The 12,778-nt window shown below is 29.6% G+C and overlaps 1 protein-coding gene across 2 annotated transcripts; it reads left to right on the top strand.

The window, feature by feature from the left end:
• The first annotated feature begins 541 nt into the window (after window positions 1-541).
• Window positions 542-8,463, top strand: LOC125065804 (4-galactosyl-N-acetylglucosaminide 3-alpha-L-fucosyltransferase FUT6-like). Of its 2 annotated transcripts, none has more exons than XM_047673636.1 (5): window positions 542-1,066; window positions 3,762-3,919; window positions 4,461-4,712; window positions 6,335-6,580; window positions 7,500-8,463. In XM_047673636.1, the coding sequence occupies exons 1-5, from the start codon at window positions 845-847 to the stop codon at window positions 7,948-7,950; spliced, it is 1,329 nt and encodes a 442-aa protein (XP_047529592.1). In that variant the 5' UTR covers window positions 542-844; the 3' UTR covers window positions 7,951-8,463. The 2 variants fall into 2 exon arrangements, with proteins under 2 accessions (XP_047529592.1, XP_047529593.1); XM_047673637.1 differs by having other exon boundaries at window positions 1,021-1,066; window positions 3,675-3,919.
• Window positions 8,464-12,778: the final 4,315 nt, after the last annotated feature.

The following is a 12,778-nucleotide window of genomic DNA, read 5'->3' as shown; positions in this document are numbered from 1 at the left end:
TGTATGAGATTTTTAGGTGAGGAGATCTAGAGAACATTATTCGCATCGTCATAGATTTTTACTCTGAAATATCAGAATTTTAGCTGTTTATAAAAGTCTTAAGCAATACTTTTTTTTATAAGTACTGTTTGGTACTGATACATATGTTTTTGAATCGTTAAATGTTACTAATAATTTGGAATAATGATTCTATTGATAATTGACAGGAAATTTAATTGTCTTTAAAAATAGCGATAAATAATACCGCTTATTATATACTTTTTTAAATTTCGCACAATAAAACACATAATTGTATATTATGTATAAATAAATATTATCTTAATAAATAGTTTGCTAGACGAAGGTTTGACTGCAGAACGCCCAAAATACATGATTAAATAAAATATTCCTAAATTAAATTGTAATAAAAGATGGCCTTGTTACAAAACCGTATAATTCGTTCCTATTGTTCACAGATTAATAATTGTTAAACAAAGTTAACATTTACAAAACATTCTGCTAGCGAGCTGCATTCGTGTTTTGTTTTATCGTATTCCGAACGTACAAGTCGTATATTAAAAAAAATATATAGGATTGTGTATTATCTAGTATTAATGCTGAAGTTACTCACTATTGTTATCTATCTATGTTGGTCAAAATTAATGGACTTTCATTATTATATTTTATCAGTGTGCGACATGATTACATCAGTTAGAGTATTTTAGGATAACGTGTACAGTGACAATGTATCGTTGTATTAATATATAGAATAATAACAAAACGATTACAAGGCACTTAAGAAAATTTACATATTTATCATAAGGCGTGTAATATTAATAATATGTTCTACTTATATTAGTACAAAATGTGGTATTTAAGAGTGTTATTAAAAAAAATCGTATCATTTAATACTTATTTTTTGCTTATAGTATTATGTTTATGTTTGTTATTAATATATAAATTGAATATAAATTTGAAATCGGCTTATATGAGTGAAATATATCAACCGGAACTTGACAGTGACATCCACAGCGATGATTATAGTCACCACATTGATTTAGTGAATAATTTTTATAATAGACGAAAGGTAAGTGAAAGTCCTGCGTGTTTATGATATTGAATATCAGGGATATGGTGAATATTTTATTTCCGATCTGGACATGGATGTATCCATTATGTGATGTTATGTGAAAAATATTATACTAATTACGGTTACGGATTCGAAATTATTTCGAATTATCCGATTGTTTCGGATAGTTTCAGATCTGAGGTATTAGATTTTTTAGACATTATAATAATGAGAATATTACAAAGTAACAATTTGAATATTTGTTATCTATTATTTAGTCCTAGGTATAATTACAGATAAAACAAATAGCCTTAAAAACAATTAACTAGTACTGCGTAGTTAATGATAATTATAACAAACATTTTTCCATCGGATACGGTTACGGTTTCGAATAGATTTTTATTTCGGATAAATGATATTTCTGGTTACGGTTACGGAGCTAAATAAAATCCCTATTTAATATTATATTTATGAATAATTCAATAGATTTTGTCGGTTTAATACATTCTGTGCTCTCTCTAGGATTAATCACACAACGTTGTGCTTGTAATACAGTATATTGTGAAATAACAGGAAGCCGGTGTGGCCTGGCAGAATGGTTAAGAGAGCTAGGATACGTTACCGAAGAAACCAAGTTCAAATCCGAGCAGGCACCAGTTTTTATATGTTAACTTTGTGTTTAGAAGTAGAAAGAAAGAGGTATACATAATTAGTGGAATTTATTCCGCCACAATAAAATCCAAACAACCGACAGCTAAAAAGTATTTTAGAATTATAAGCTGCATATTAAACGTTATTATACGTAGGTACTTCCATGGATTTAGTTTCTTTCCTTATAATTGTATTCTGTATTTTTTGCATTTCTTTTAATGTTTAGCATGCTGCGCTTACACTACCGTTGGCTTGGGAATATATTCAGGTCCCATTTGGCGAGAACACCCATCATACAACCATTTTTGGTGAATGGATCACTTTCGTGGAAATTATTTGACTCTAGGATTATAGTGTGCTCTCCCTTTCATCGAACTTCATATAATCTTAGTATGTGCCAGTTAACGTGACTTAACTCTACTTCTAGTTCGCCGCGATGATGGTCGACCTTCATAAAGAGTCAATTATATATTTGTCGTTTTTTTTTAAATTAAAATATTTGTCTTAAGTTGGACCTGTCCAATGTTTTAGTCAAAATATACGTAATATTTAGTATATTCTATACTATTATTATTCCTTTGGTGCTATTTGTCTTAAACGTTATTTTCGATAAGTTCATTGTTAGTCCAACTTACTGTGGCTTAAGTTCATGTAACCGAGTGTATCGAGTTCTCTCTAGTCCTAGTCCAGTAATTGACGGTAGATATCAAAACAGCCTTGATTGCATTTGGAGATAGTGGTTGCAACGTGTATCGGATTCCTCATCTCTTGAAATTTCTCTATGACAAGCTCTAGCGTTATAAGCGGAATTTGCTTTGCGTTTGCTCATGGAACTGTATATTTTATAAAAATAGTCGCTTTCTGGGGTACTATAATTTCTTTTCGTTACTATTCGGGTCATCAATCCACATTATTTTTGTTCTCAGCTCTTTATAAGTTTTTTTGTACTTCCAAATTCGTTCAAATGCCTTTTAAGTTAAATGGATAAGAATAGAGAAAATGAAGAAAAATACTGACACTTTACCCTTCTGTTTTAATTGTTATATTTTTTAAATAAAAAAATAACTTTCCTTATCATCTCCTTTAAGTCCTATTTAAAAAGAAATCGACGCTATTTTTTTTTTTGGCTGAAATGTAGTGATATTGATTTTCGCTTTTGATCCGCCATTGCTTCATATTTACACACGAAGTAAATAACTAGATTCTCTTTTCGTTTTAGTAAATGACATCATCAATGAACTCATCCGTAATTTTATGTTTATTTAAATAACTTTACGTTATACTGTAGCATTTATACAACTGGGGTCTCATTTTTGACATTTATTGAATGAGATTCAAAATACACAATGACATACAGTTACGAAAATTTATACTATAATAGGATATCTTTCAAATAATACCATTGAAATTAAACTTCACACGCCTTTCAGGATATTCTTAACGTGTTCGAATAATGCAAACTAACGGTAATTATTAAGTATCTTACCACGACCACCTACAATGAGACTAATTTTTTTATGACCTAATTATGACTTGGAAATATGGTAACTAGTCATGTTGATGCATGATATTTCGAGCAAAAGGGTAATCACAGGCACAAGGGACATAAAATCTTAGTTCCCAAGGTTGGTGGGCATAGGTGATTTAAGGAATGGTTAATATTTCTTACGTCGATGGGCGGTGATGACCACTTATCATCAAGTAGCCCACATGATCGTCCGCCAACCAATGCCATAAAAAAAATTATTAAATATTATAGTGCTTAGGTAAGGTTAGAACATAATGGATAACAAATTTTATACTATTAAGTTTATTTCATGCTCATTAGTCAACACGCTGTCGAGTAATCGGTCATAAATTTAGACTTTTCTGTCTGTGTCATTTGTCGAGATTAATTTTATTTGTTTCGCTCCATTCATTGAGAATTTTGTATTCTAATATGTCTATTGATAATATGTAGCGTCTCTCTCTTCAGGGCTTAAGAGATATGACAATGAATCACAAGAATTTACTTTAAGGTAAGCAGAATGAAGGTTTTTCAAAATATTAATTGACTTTTAAGGATTGGCAAACATCAAACTTGGGATCGCTTATGTTTAAAAACGATACACGTGACTTTGAATTAACCAAGGATAGAGAGAATCGGACATATGTTATATTAATATGGAGGTACTGGAAATGGCTTCAACATCGGCATGTTGAAAATTTTGGTAGCAGGCGGTTAGTAAATAAACTTTGTACTTACATTCTTTAAAGGCTAGTATAATAAATACAATTTTAAATTTTAATCACTATATCAACATCTTTTTAATATTTTAAATCGAGTCGAAATTACTATCTAGCGACATATACTACGTTTAGATAAGATATATCTTGTAAAAAATTAATTACATTTAATGATAAACTGATAAGATTTTCAATTTTCAAGATTTTATTTTTGAATACGAATGTCTTCAATATTGCAATAGTTTATACAAAGCCAATAACGATATCTATCAACGAATGTATTAATGCATTATTTATAAAATAAAAATGTCAAAAATCTACTTTGATTTGAACCAATTTACTTACGTAATTCTATTGACATCAGTTTGACGCGAAGTTATCTAAACCGTTTTATTGTATTTAACAACAAACATATAAGAAGAGAAAACTAGTTAAGCAATCACATAAAATGTATACATTTCATTAAAAATATGTACCTTATATTTTAACTTTCGTTTTCAGTGAAGAAAAATCATTCGAATCGTTTTATTTTCAGGAAGAGCGACCCACTTAGTGCGTGCAGTGTCCATAACTGTAAATTTACAGGAGAAGACAGCAAATTATCGTCAGCTGATGCTGTAGTAATTCATATACAAAGAGGTGTATTTCCAAACACAACTAAGAGGAATACAGAACAGAGATGGGTTTTTTTAAGCGACGAATCCCCGATTCACGCATTTTCAATGGCGTCTGTACAGCCTAAAATGTCGGACTTGGCGAATATTTTCAACTGGTCTATGACGTATAGGTAAAGTAACATTCAAACTTTGAGTATAAGGTTGCGTTTTGTGGTGATTTAATTTTTGTTAGAAATTGACCTTAATATGTTTTTTTTATAATGAAACAGTGGTATTGTCTAACTGTTTTGGATAAATATAAACCGGATAAATGATCCGACTATCCAATAAAACTAATATATATTTATTGTGATGTTTTTTATGGCAAGATAGTAGAAATACAAAAAGTACAGCAACATATTATAACTTTTAGAAATTTTTTTTTTTTTAACTTTCTTTAATCTCACAATACCGAGAAAGAGAATTATATTTATAGTCTATGTGTGTGAAATCTATTTCCACACTACTTATTGAGCAGTACAATATAGTATACAAAATAACCTTTGTTTTATATATGGATATATAAACTGTCGAGAACGTGTCGAAAAAAATAGTCACCAACAGTCTTGACGTTTGGCGAGTGTCACGCACATCAAGATAAGAAAATTGGCAAGTTTGTTTTAGTTCCTTTGTAGTGCGACATTCTATCTAGATACATAAATAATCTAAAATTTAGAGCCTTGTTTACAATTACTGTCAATAATCAAATTCGTGTGCTCATTTCTTTTTTATTACGAAATCAATTGTTTCGACAAATCTTTATATGTTTTCGGTGCCAAATGTTAAACTTTTATTGATACTTTATTTTATGGCGTCTAACAGCCTTTTTGTTACAGAACAAATTATATTACAAAAGAAAATTGAAACTCGTAGCAATAATTTATCTCCATTTGATTTGATTACAAAATAAGATATTGAATTTTTTGAATTAATTTAGTTTTACATCATCATCATCCTCTTGCCATTATCCCAATTTTACCTGGGGTCGGCGCAGTATGACTTTTTCTTCCATACTTCTCTGTCTGACGTCATCTCACAAGTAAAATTCTTTCTAACCATATCATCTTTCACACAACCCTTCCATCGTTTATTTGTTTTACATACTTTAGAATTAATACGGTAATTAAATCAAATATAATTATCTACCAATAATTAATCTTTTACCTGTTTCTTATCCTATTTTTTTAAAGTTTAATTTATAAAACTGAATCGCACAAAAATATAAGAAAGTATTTTTGTAGGTAATACATTTAAAATTAAATTATTTCCTACGATTTTTCCTTGTTCCAACATTTCAATAGCGAATATTAATTATTAATATTGGCATCATAAATTTTACCTTTGCACACATAGAAAGCGAAGTAGCGTTGTAGGTACTTATACATATATAACTGAATTGTACTGCTCTTTTATTGCCAGATGTTAAAATCGCCCCGCTTTATCATTAAAAGGATAAATGGACACATTTCAAGTGATGTGGTTTAAAAAAGCTTATAATTTATATTAAATGTAATAATGTATCCCATTTAAGTCAAAAACTGTTTATATGTAACAAACTATGTAAATTAACAAAGTATTTAATGTAATAAATCTATTTAAATGGTTTATTTAGTTGATATCGCTAACGACACAATACCGAAGACCCGTTAACCCTTTTCTTGCGTACCCGCAAAACCAACTGAAGAAATACGCAGTTTCCTCATACATTAAACCCCACTTATTCGTGTCATGATTTATTTCTAAACATTTCCAGGAGCGATTCCGACGTGCCTGTACCGTATGGCAGAACAGTGGCGTTGAAAAAACCGATATTAAGTCAAATAACATACGAACATTTGAAGACGTTGGTTCCATATTGGAATGACAAAAGTAAAGACATTCTGGCCACTATTCTCATATCGAATTGTGCTGTTTCTCGCAGGATGGCTTACTTGAAGAAAATGCAGGAATATTTAACTGTTGATGTATACGGAAAATGTTCGGAAAATCATAAAGAAAGGTATTATAATACGTAATATTGATGTGTGTCTAATGTCAATATTTTTGCTTTTGTTTAACAAAGATAATTAAAAAGCGGTTTATTAAAAGCTTTTATTTAACTTGCAATGTATGTATATGTGCGGGTGGAATCTTGCTACTCAGTTTTGAAGCAGTAACTTGTAACTATCAATTTATAACCTCATTATACACAATTTCTTTAATCATAAAAGCTTGTCGCGTAATAACCTTGCGTAAATTAACTAGTACCATATAATTTAGTAATTTAATCTGCTAAGTTTATTTTTTTTTTTATTTCAGTTTAATTAAATACTTCTATGTATGTACTCGCGACAAGCTTTTATGATTAAAGAAATTGTGTATAATGAGGTTATATATTGATAGTTAAAATTTTAATGCAACATTTTATTTTCTTCTTTTTTAGAGCATTTAAATAAAAGCTTTTTTTAAAAGTATTTTGACTTTGAATTTATTTTTAAGTATCAAAAAGTCATAAGTGTGTTGATAATTTAATTCTAAGTTGGTATTGAAGTGCTGAGAAATAATTTGTCAAAAATTGGATTAAGTTACAATTTTGTTTTGTTTGTGATGACGTTTATAATTTTAATTTAGCTAACGTTTCAAATTAAATAAAATTAATAGATAATTTGGCTTTTTAAGATTTAGATAATAGCAGACTGATCATGATGTCTTCTATATAATTTTCAAGATTGTAAAAAAAACAGCCTGTAAATGCTCCCGTGAAGGATAAAAGTCAGCCATACTCTTGAGGGTATGGTAATCCTCCAAGAACGATATGAGAAAAAAAAGTGATGCTTGCACGATTTTTAACCCGCTATTCGGTTAAAATTCACGTGATTCACTGGATACAAAGCAACAATACGTATGCCTGTACTGAGAGTTGTTTATTTCTATTTCAGCTGTCCCGGTCACTTCAGATCGGATTGCAACTTGATGTCCAAATATTTATTTTACTTGGTTTTCGAGAACTCTCTATGTGAAGAATATTTAACAGAAAAATTGTTTTATCACGCGTACAGTAAGGGCGCCATACCAGTGATAATGGGTTCCACGGTCGACATCTGTAAAAAGCTCTTACCACCCAACTCTTTCCTGCACGTTGATAATTATAAGGAACCTAAAGAATTAGCCAATCACATTCTTGATATAAGTAAAGATGATAAGACCCTTCTCTCATATCACGAGTGGAGAAATGATTTCGATGTGCTCAACGAACATGGATATTTCGGATCAAAGTCCTATCACCTCTGCAGGATTTGCGAAGCTTTAAATTACAACGATGCTAAAACAAAGATATATGATGAAGAGAACTTACGAATATTTTTTGACCCAGAATTATCTTGTCGATGAAATTTGTTTTTTTTTTTAATTATGTATATTTTAATTCGTACTAGATCTAAATTGTAATTTGATTAAAGTATTATTCTAGGGGAAAATTAAAATAAAAAAAATAATATAATATTTGTTTCGAAGAGTATTTAAGTCGACGTTTTACATATAGCTGTGTTTATTTACAAAAGGTTGTTTTCCAGTATTATTTATTAGTTTTAATTTTATTAAAATATCATGACGTGAGAATATGTGACGTATTATATACAGTATTTCTTATAATTTATTAACTATATTCAAAAAGGTATTATATATATTACACGTGCCAGTAAAACTTGCGGTAATAGATACAACAGAAATTGCTCGAGTTTTACTAATTTATAATAATAAGTATAATATTAACCAATTAAAGATAAAACACATCTATCAGTATTACTTACTTTACTTATTTATTTTTTTTACTTTGTTTTATAGCATAGGTTGCGAACGGACGGGCCACCTTATTGTAAGTGGTTACCACCGCCCATAGATAGTTGCGCCAAAGTGTTAATTTACAAACATATTTTTAAATAATTTATAATATTAAAAACAAATAAAACGAGTCAGTAAAGTTATTTCTGTTTCTTTTTTTCATTGCGCCAAAAATAACAAATTCTTTACAATGTCGTGGACATATTCATGGCTTTTGAAAGTTCTCTAGAGATTTCGAGGGTGAAATATAAATTCGGAATTCAGTGGGTGATAAATATTTTCACATCTTCATTGAGTTGTCTGTGAAAATAACGAACAATCTGATAATATATTAAATAGTCGAAATAATAACGTTAACAGTAAATAAAACTGTAATTACTTTTTAAAAGGCGAATATTATATGTTTCATTTTATTTTATTTTGTTAGTAAGTTACCTTATCCGCACATTAATGGAAAGTATTGCCTTATGCTTACATAATGCCCTTTAACAGATTAAATTTTAAAAATAATTTTGGTTCTTTTTTTTAATATTTAAAACAAAATAAAAACTACTCAAATCGTTCGACTATAATACACGTACGATGTATAATATATCATATCATACAAGTAACTATTTATTAATTCTTAAGTTACAACAAAGATATTAAATAAACTTTTTATAAGAGTGCTAAAGCACGTAAATCAAGTTCATGTTCAAACCCTGGCAAGAACCTTTAAACTTTAAAATGCTTATCTTGAGCCCAGCAGTGAAAACATTGTGCCGAAGTCAGGGCCGAACCGTAAGTTTAGGGGGCCCTGGGCTAACACTAGTTAGGGGGCCCCTATATTTAAACGTAGACTTGAGTTTATTTAATTAAATTAGTCTGATTAATTGCAGGACTCGCAGGGCTGCAAACCATACTATCTGTTTAATTTAATAAAGTTATGGATTCTTTCGCATTATCGTCTATTTTTGACTTTGACTTGCTGGGGCCCCCTTGAATCGACGGCACCCTGGTTGGGGGCCATAAAACCATATGGTAGATCCGGCCCTGAACGAAGCCTACTTGTTTCAGATAAAATACTGCAACATTTGTATCCACAAACCCGCATTGTACCACGATTAATTTACTCTTATATTAACCATACAAATGTTTTAGTTTAAGTAATTTAAAAATGCTTGTACGACACTAATGAAAAATAGTTTAAGCTGTAAAAATACTTAATAGATACGAAGCACGCGAAACAGTAACAGGGTTGAGTTAAGTAGTACGGAAAACTTCCTTAACAATTACGTTACTACGGAGTTAATTGTCTTAAGAAATACACGTCAGAAAATACTTATCTCAGGACTTAATTAAGCCGTAGATTCTTGAAGCTGAATTAGTTCTATAAATTATACAATTATATTTTCAATATTGGCATTCAAATTATAAGTGGATTTTGGGTTGATTAATGTCATATGTTTGCATTAAGCAGTACCATTTTCATTTTTTTTCTTTTAAATTTATTTATGTATATTTATTTATATATACATTTTTTTATGACAGGCAGACGTTCTACTGCACCATCTGAGGGTAATTTGCATTACAGGAATACAAGTATACTATTCCTGTCTGGTGGTAGAATGTGTCATTAGTTCCTACTCAGACTGGCTTGCACAACGCCCTACCTTCAGGTTATATCTGTGTTGAGAAAGGCCTTCCAGTATCTGTGTCGATAAGGATTTTTGTGGGTAAGAATAACGCATTTATTGGTTTTCAATCAATATGCATTAAAAAATGTGAATACGCATATTATATATTATATTACACATATGACATATATCACATACATACATACATGTGGCGATCCAAATATATGTATGTACTCATGGATTATATTTATAGATCCTCACGCGTGAACTTCTCATACTACGTTCAGGTCTGTCACTGTATTATAATGCACATTTTTTGTACATAAGGCAGTTTTTAATCTAAAATATTCAAGAACATTATTATATAAAAGCTACCAGTACTTTTCTCGGAAATATACATACTTAACATAATTTTTAAAAGCAAGGAAATTCACATTATCTTTACATAATGTCTTGTGTGTGTTTATTTACATTTCTTATTAATAATTTACATTTTAAACAGACCTCGCTCGCTCCATATTCGAGTTAATCTCAAGCGAAAAGATCTGAAGAGATCCTTTCTAAAAGATTCAAGAGATAAGACTGTATCTACACGTAGCCATTACTATGGGTATGTAATCTGATCTGACGTCATGCTGTGATATCATTAGCGTGTTTCTCAAGTTTAAATATAGAGATTACTTTACATAAATACATTTTTAATATCAGATAAAAACTAGAATCTAAATATTCTTTAGTAACGAACTTTTGAATCTTCATTGTACAAGATTGTTTTTTCTAAAGCTACCATTAGAAGTGTTATGTAAGCGCACAATGTCCATGACTAGTTCAGAGATGCCAAAAGTTTTTCGGACATTTCTGTATGACTGAGAACAAGTATGAAATATTATAATTTACTTTTATTTTTTAATTTCAATCCATTTAGTGTTTTAGCGCAATTGATTGGATAACAATTTCTTAAATTAGTTTTTTTTTTAAAGATTTATTTTTTATTTTATTATTATGAAATTAATGTCGTAAATATACTACTACTATAAATAGTATGTGTATTATAGGTGCAGTCAATTAAGTATATTTACATATTGCTTTGCATAACAACTTCGAAATCATCACAGTTGCATACAAGAATACTATGAGTTTCTAATTATGCTTTGCATGCATATACAACTAAATTATATATATATATATATTTTAAAGTAAAAAAAGTAGCCTTAAATTTGATTGTAATAAAAATGATATCCTGGTACTCACCCAGGCAAGCTTTCCTCATATAGGACCGGTCCTGTTGAATAAAATACAAATCATTTTAGTAATATCATTTTTATAATGTACATTAGACACGATTAACATTGATTAATCTGTAAATATTTATTTACTCCACAGTACAGACAAGTAACAATCCATTTAAATTGCAACAAACTTACTGAATTAACGTCCCGAGCAATACACATCAACTCATAATCGCGTTAAGACAACTTGAACTTACAAGTTATCGAAAGATTTCGCATTAAGATTATATTAAGCACTATTTTGTTATTTAATAATATGTTTATGAAAATACTTATTATTTTAAGGAATATAAGTATCACGCGTCAATTAACATTGGTAATATAATTTTGATAAATTATTGAAACTGTATATTACTATATGAATATTTTATATTATACTTAACAATATATAATAATAATAATAAAAGTTTTTACATTGTATGGTCGATACCATACAATGTAAAAACTTTTATAAGAATTCGTCTAGACATTCACGAACAAACATTTAAAATAATAATAACATTCAAAAGAATTTCAGCTAAGTATGAAAAATATTTTCAAACTATCATAATATTTGTTTTGTAATACTCGCATTAGAGGTGAATTTAGAAGTTCAAGAATTCAACTTACGGAAATCACACTCCCGTATTCTCAACATTTCCTATCAATATCGAACACGATATTAAAAGACCATTCGCATAAACTTTACCAAAGTTTCAAGTCGTGCGTGTTTGTTGAAGCCATTTCCGAAATTACCGAAGTTCTTAGTTGTCATGATATCTGATATCTAACTTGTTGAAGAATAACGATGATCACAACGTCGTTATTTGCAGATCGTTGAGGTAAAGCTATATTTTTCTTATGCTATCCATCCTTAAATAAATAATGACGACATAAACCAATGCTATATATGTATACACATTTAATAAAAATACTGTATAGAAGTAAATTAAAAAATAGATGTTGCTATTATATATAACAAACAATAATATAATTATCCTATAGTAAATGGAACGGGTTTAGTCGAATAATAAAGAAAAAGAAACAATTGTCAAATATTATAAATTATGCAATTTTAAAAAAAGTCTCCTACAATTGTTTTGTGTCTAACAAGTGATAAGACAAAGCTTGCTTTTTTATTATTATATTATATTCTTATAGACAAGGGTGCTGTAAGAAATATTAACCATTCCTTACATCGCCAATGTGTTACCGACTTTGTGAACTTAAGATGTTATGTCCTTTGTGCTTGTAGTGTGTTACACTGACTCACCTTCAAACCGGAACTCTACAACACTGGGTACTGCTGTTTGGTGGTAGTATATCTGACGAGTGGCGGTACCTACCCAGATGGGTAGCCTAAAGTCCTACCACCAAATTATGTAATTTAAACATTATAAAAGCCTACTACAAAATAATAACTAATTCATATTTTTTATTAGTTTTTACGATTTATTTCGCGTCCTTTAGTCGTTAGTCACTCCGCTTAGTCGT

This window comes from Vanessa atalanta, chromosome 8 (genome assembly GCF_905147765.1).
Source record: "Vanessa atalanta chromosome 8, ilVanAtal1.2, whole genome shotgun sequence".
Classification (NCBI taxonomy): Eukaryota; Metazoa; Arthropoda; class Insecta; order Lepidoptera; family Nymphalidae; genus Vanessa; species Vanessa atalanta.
Note: the sequence above shows the minus strand (reverse complement) of the source record. Positions and strands in the feature narration are given on the sequence as shown.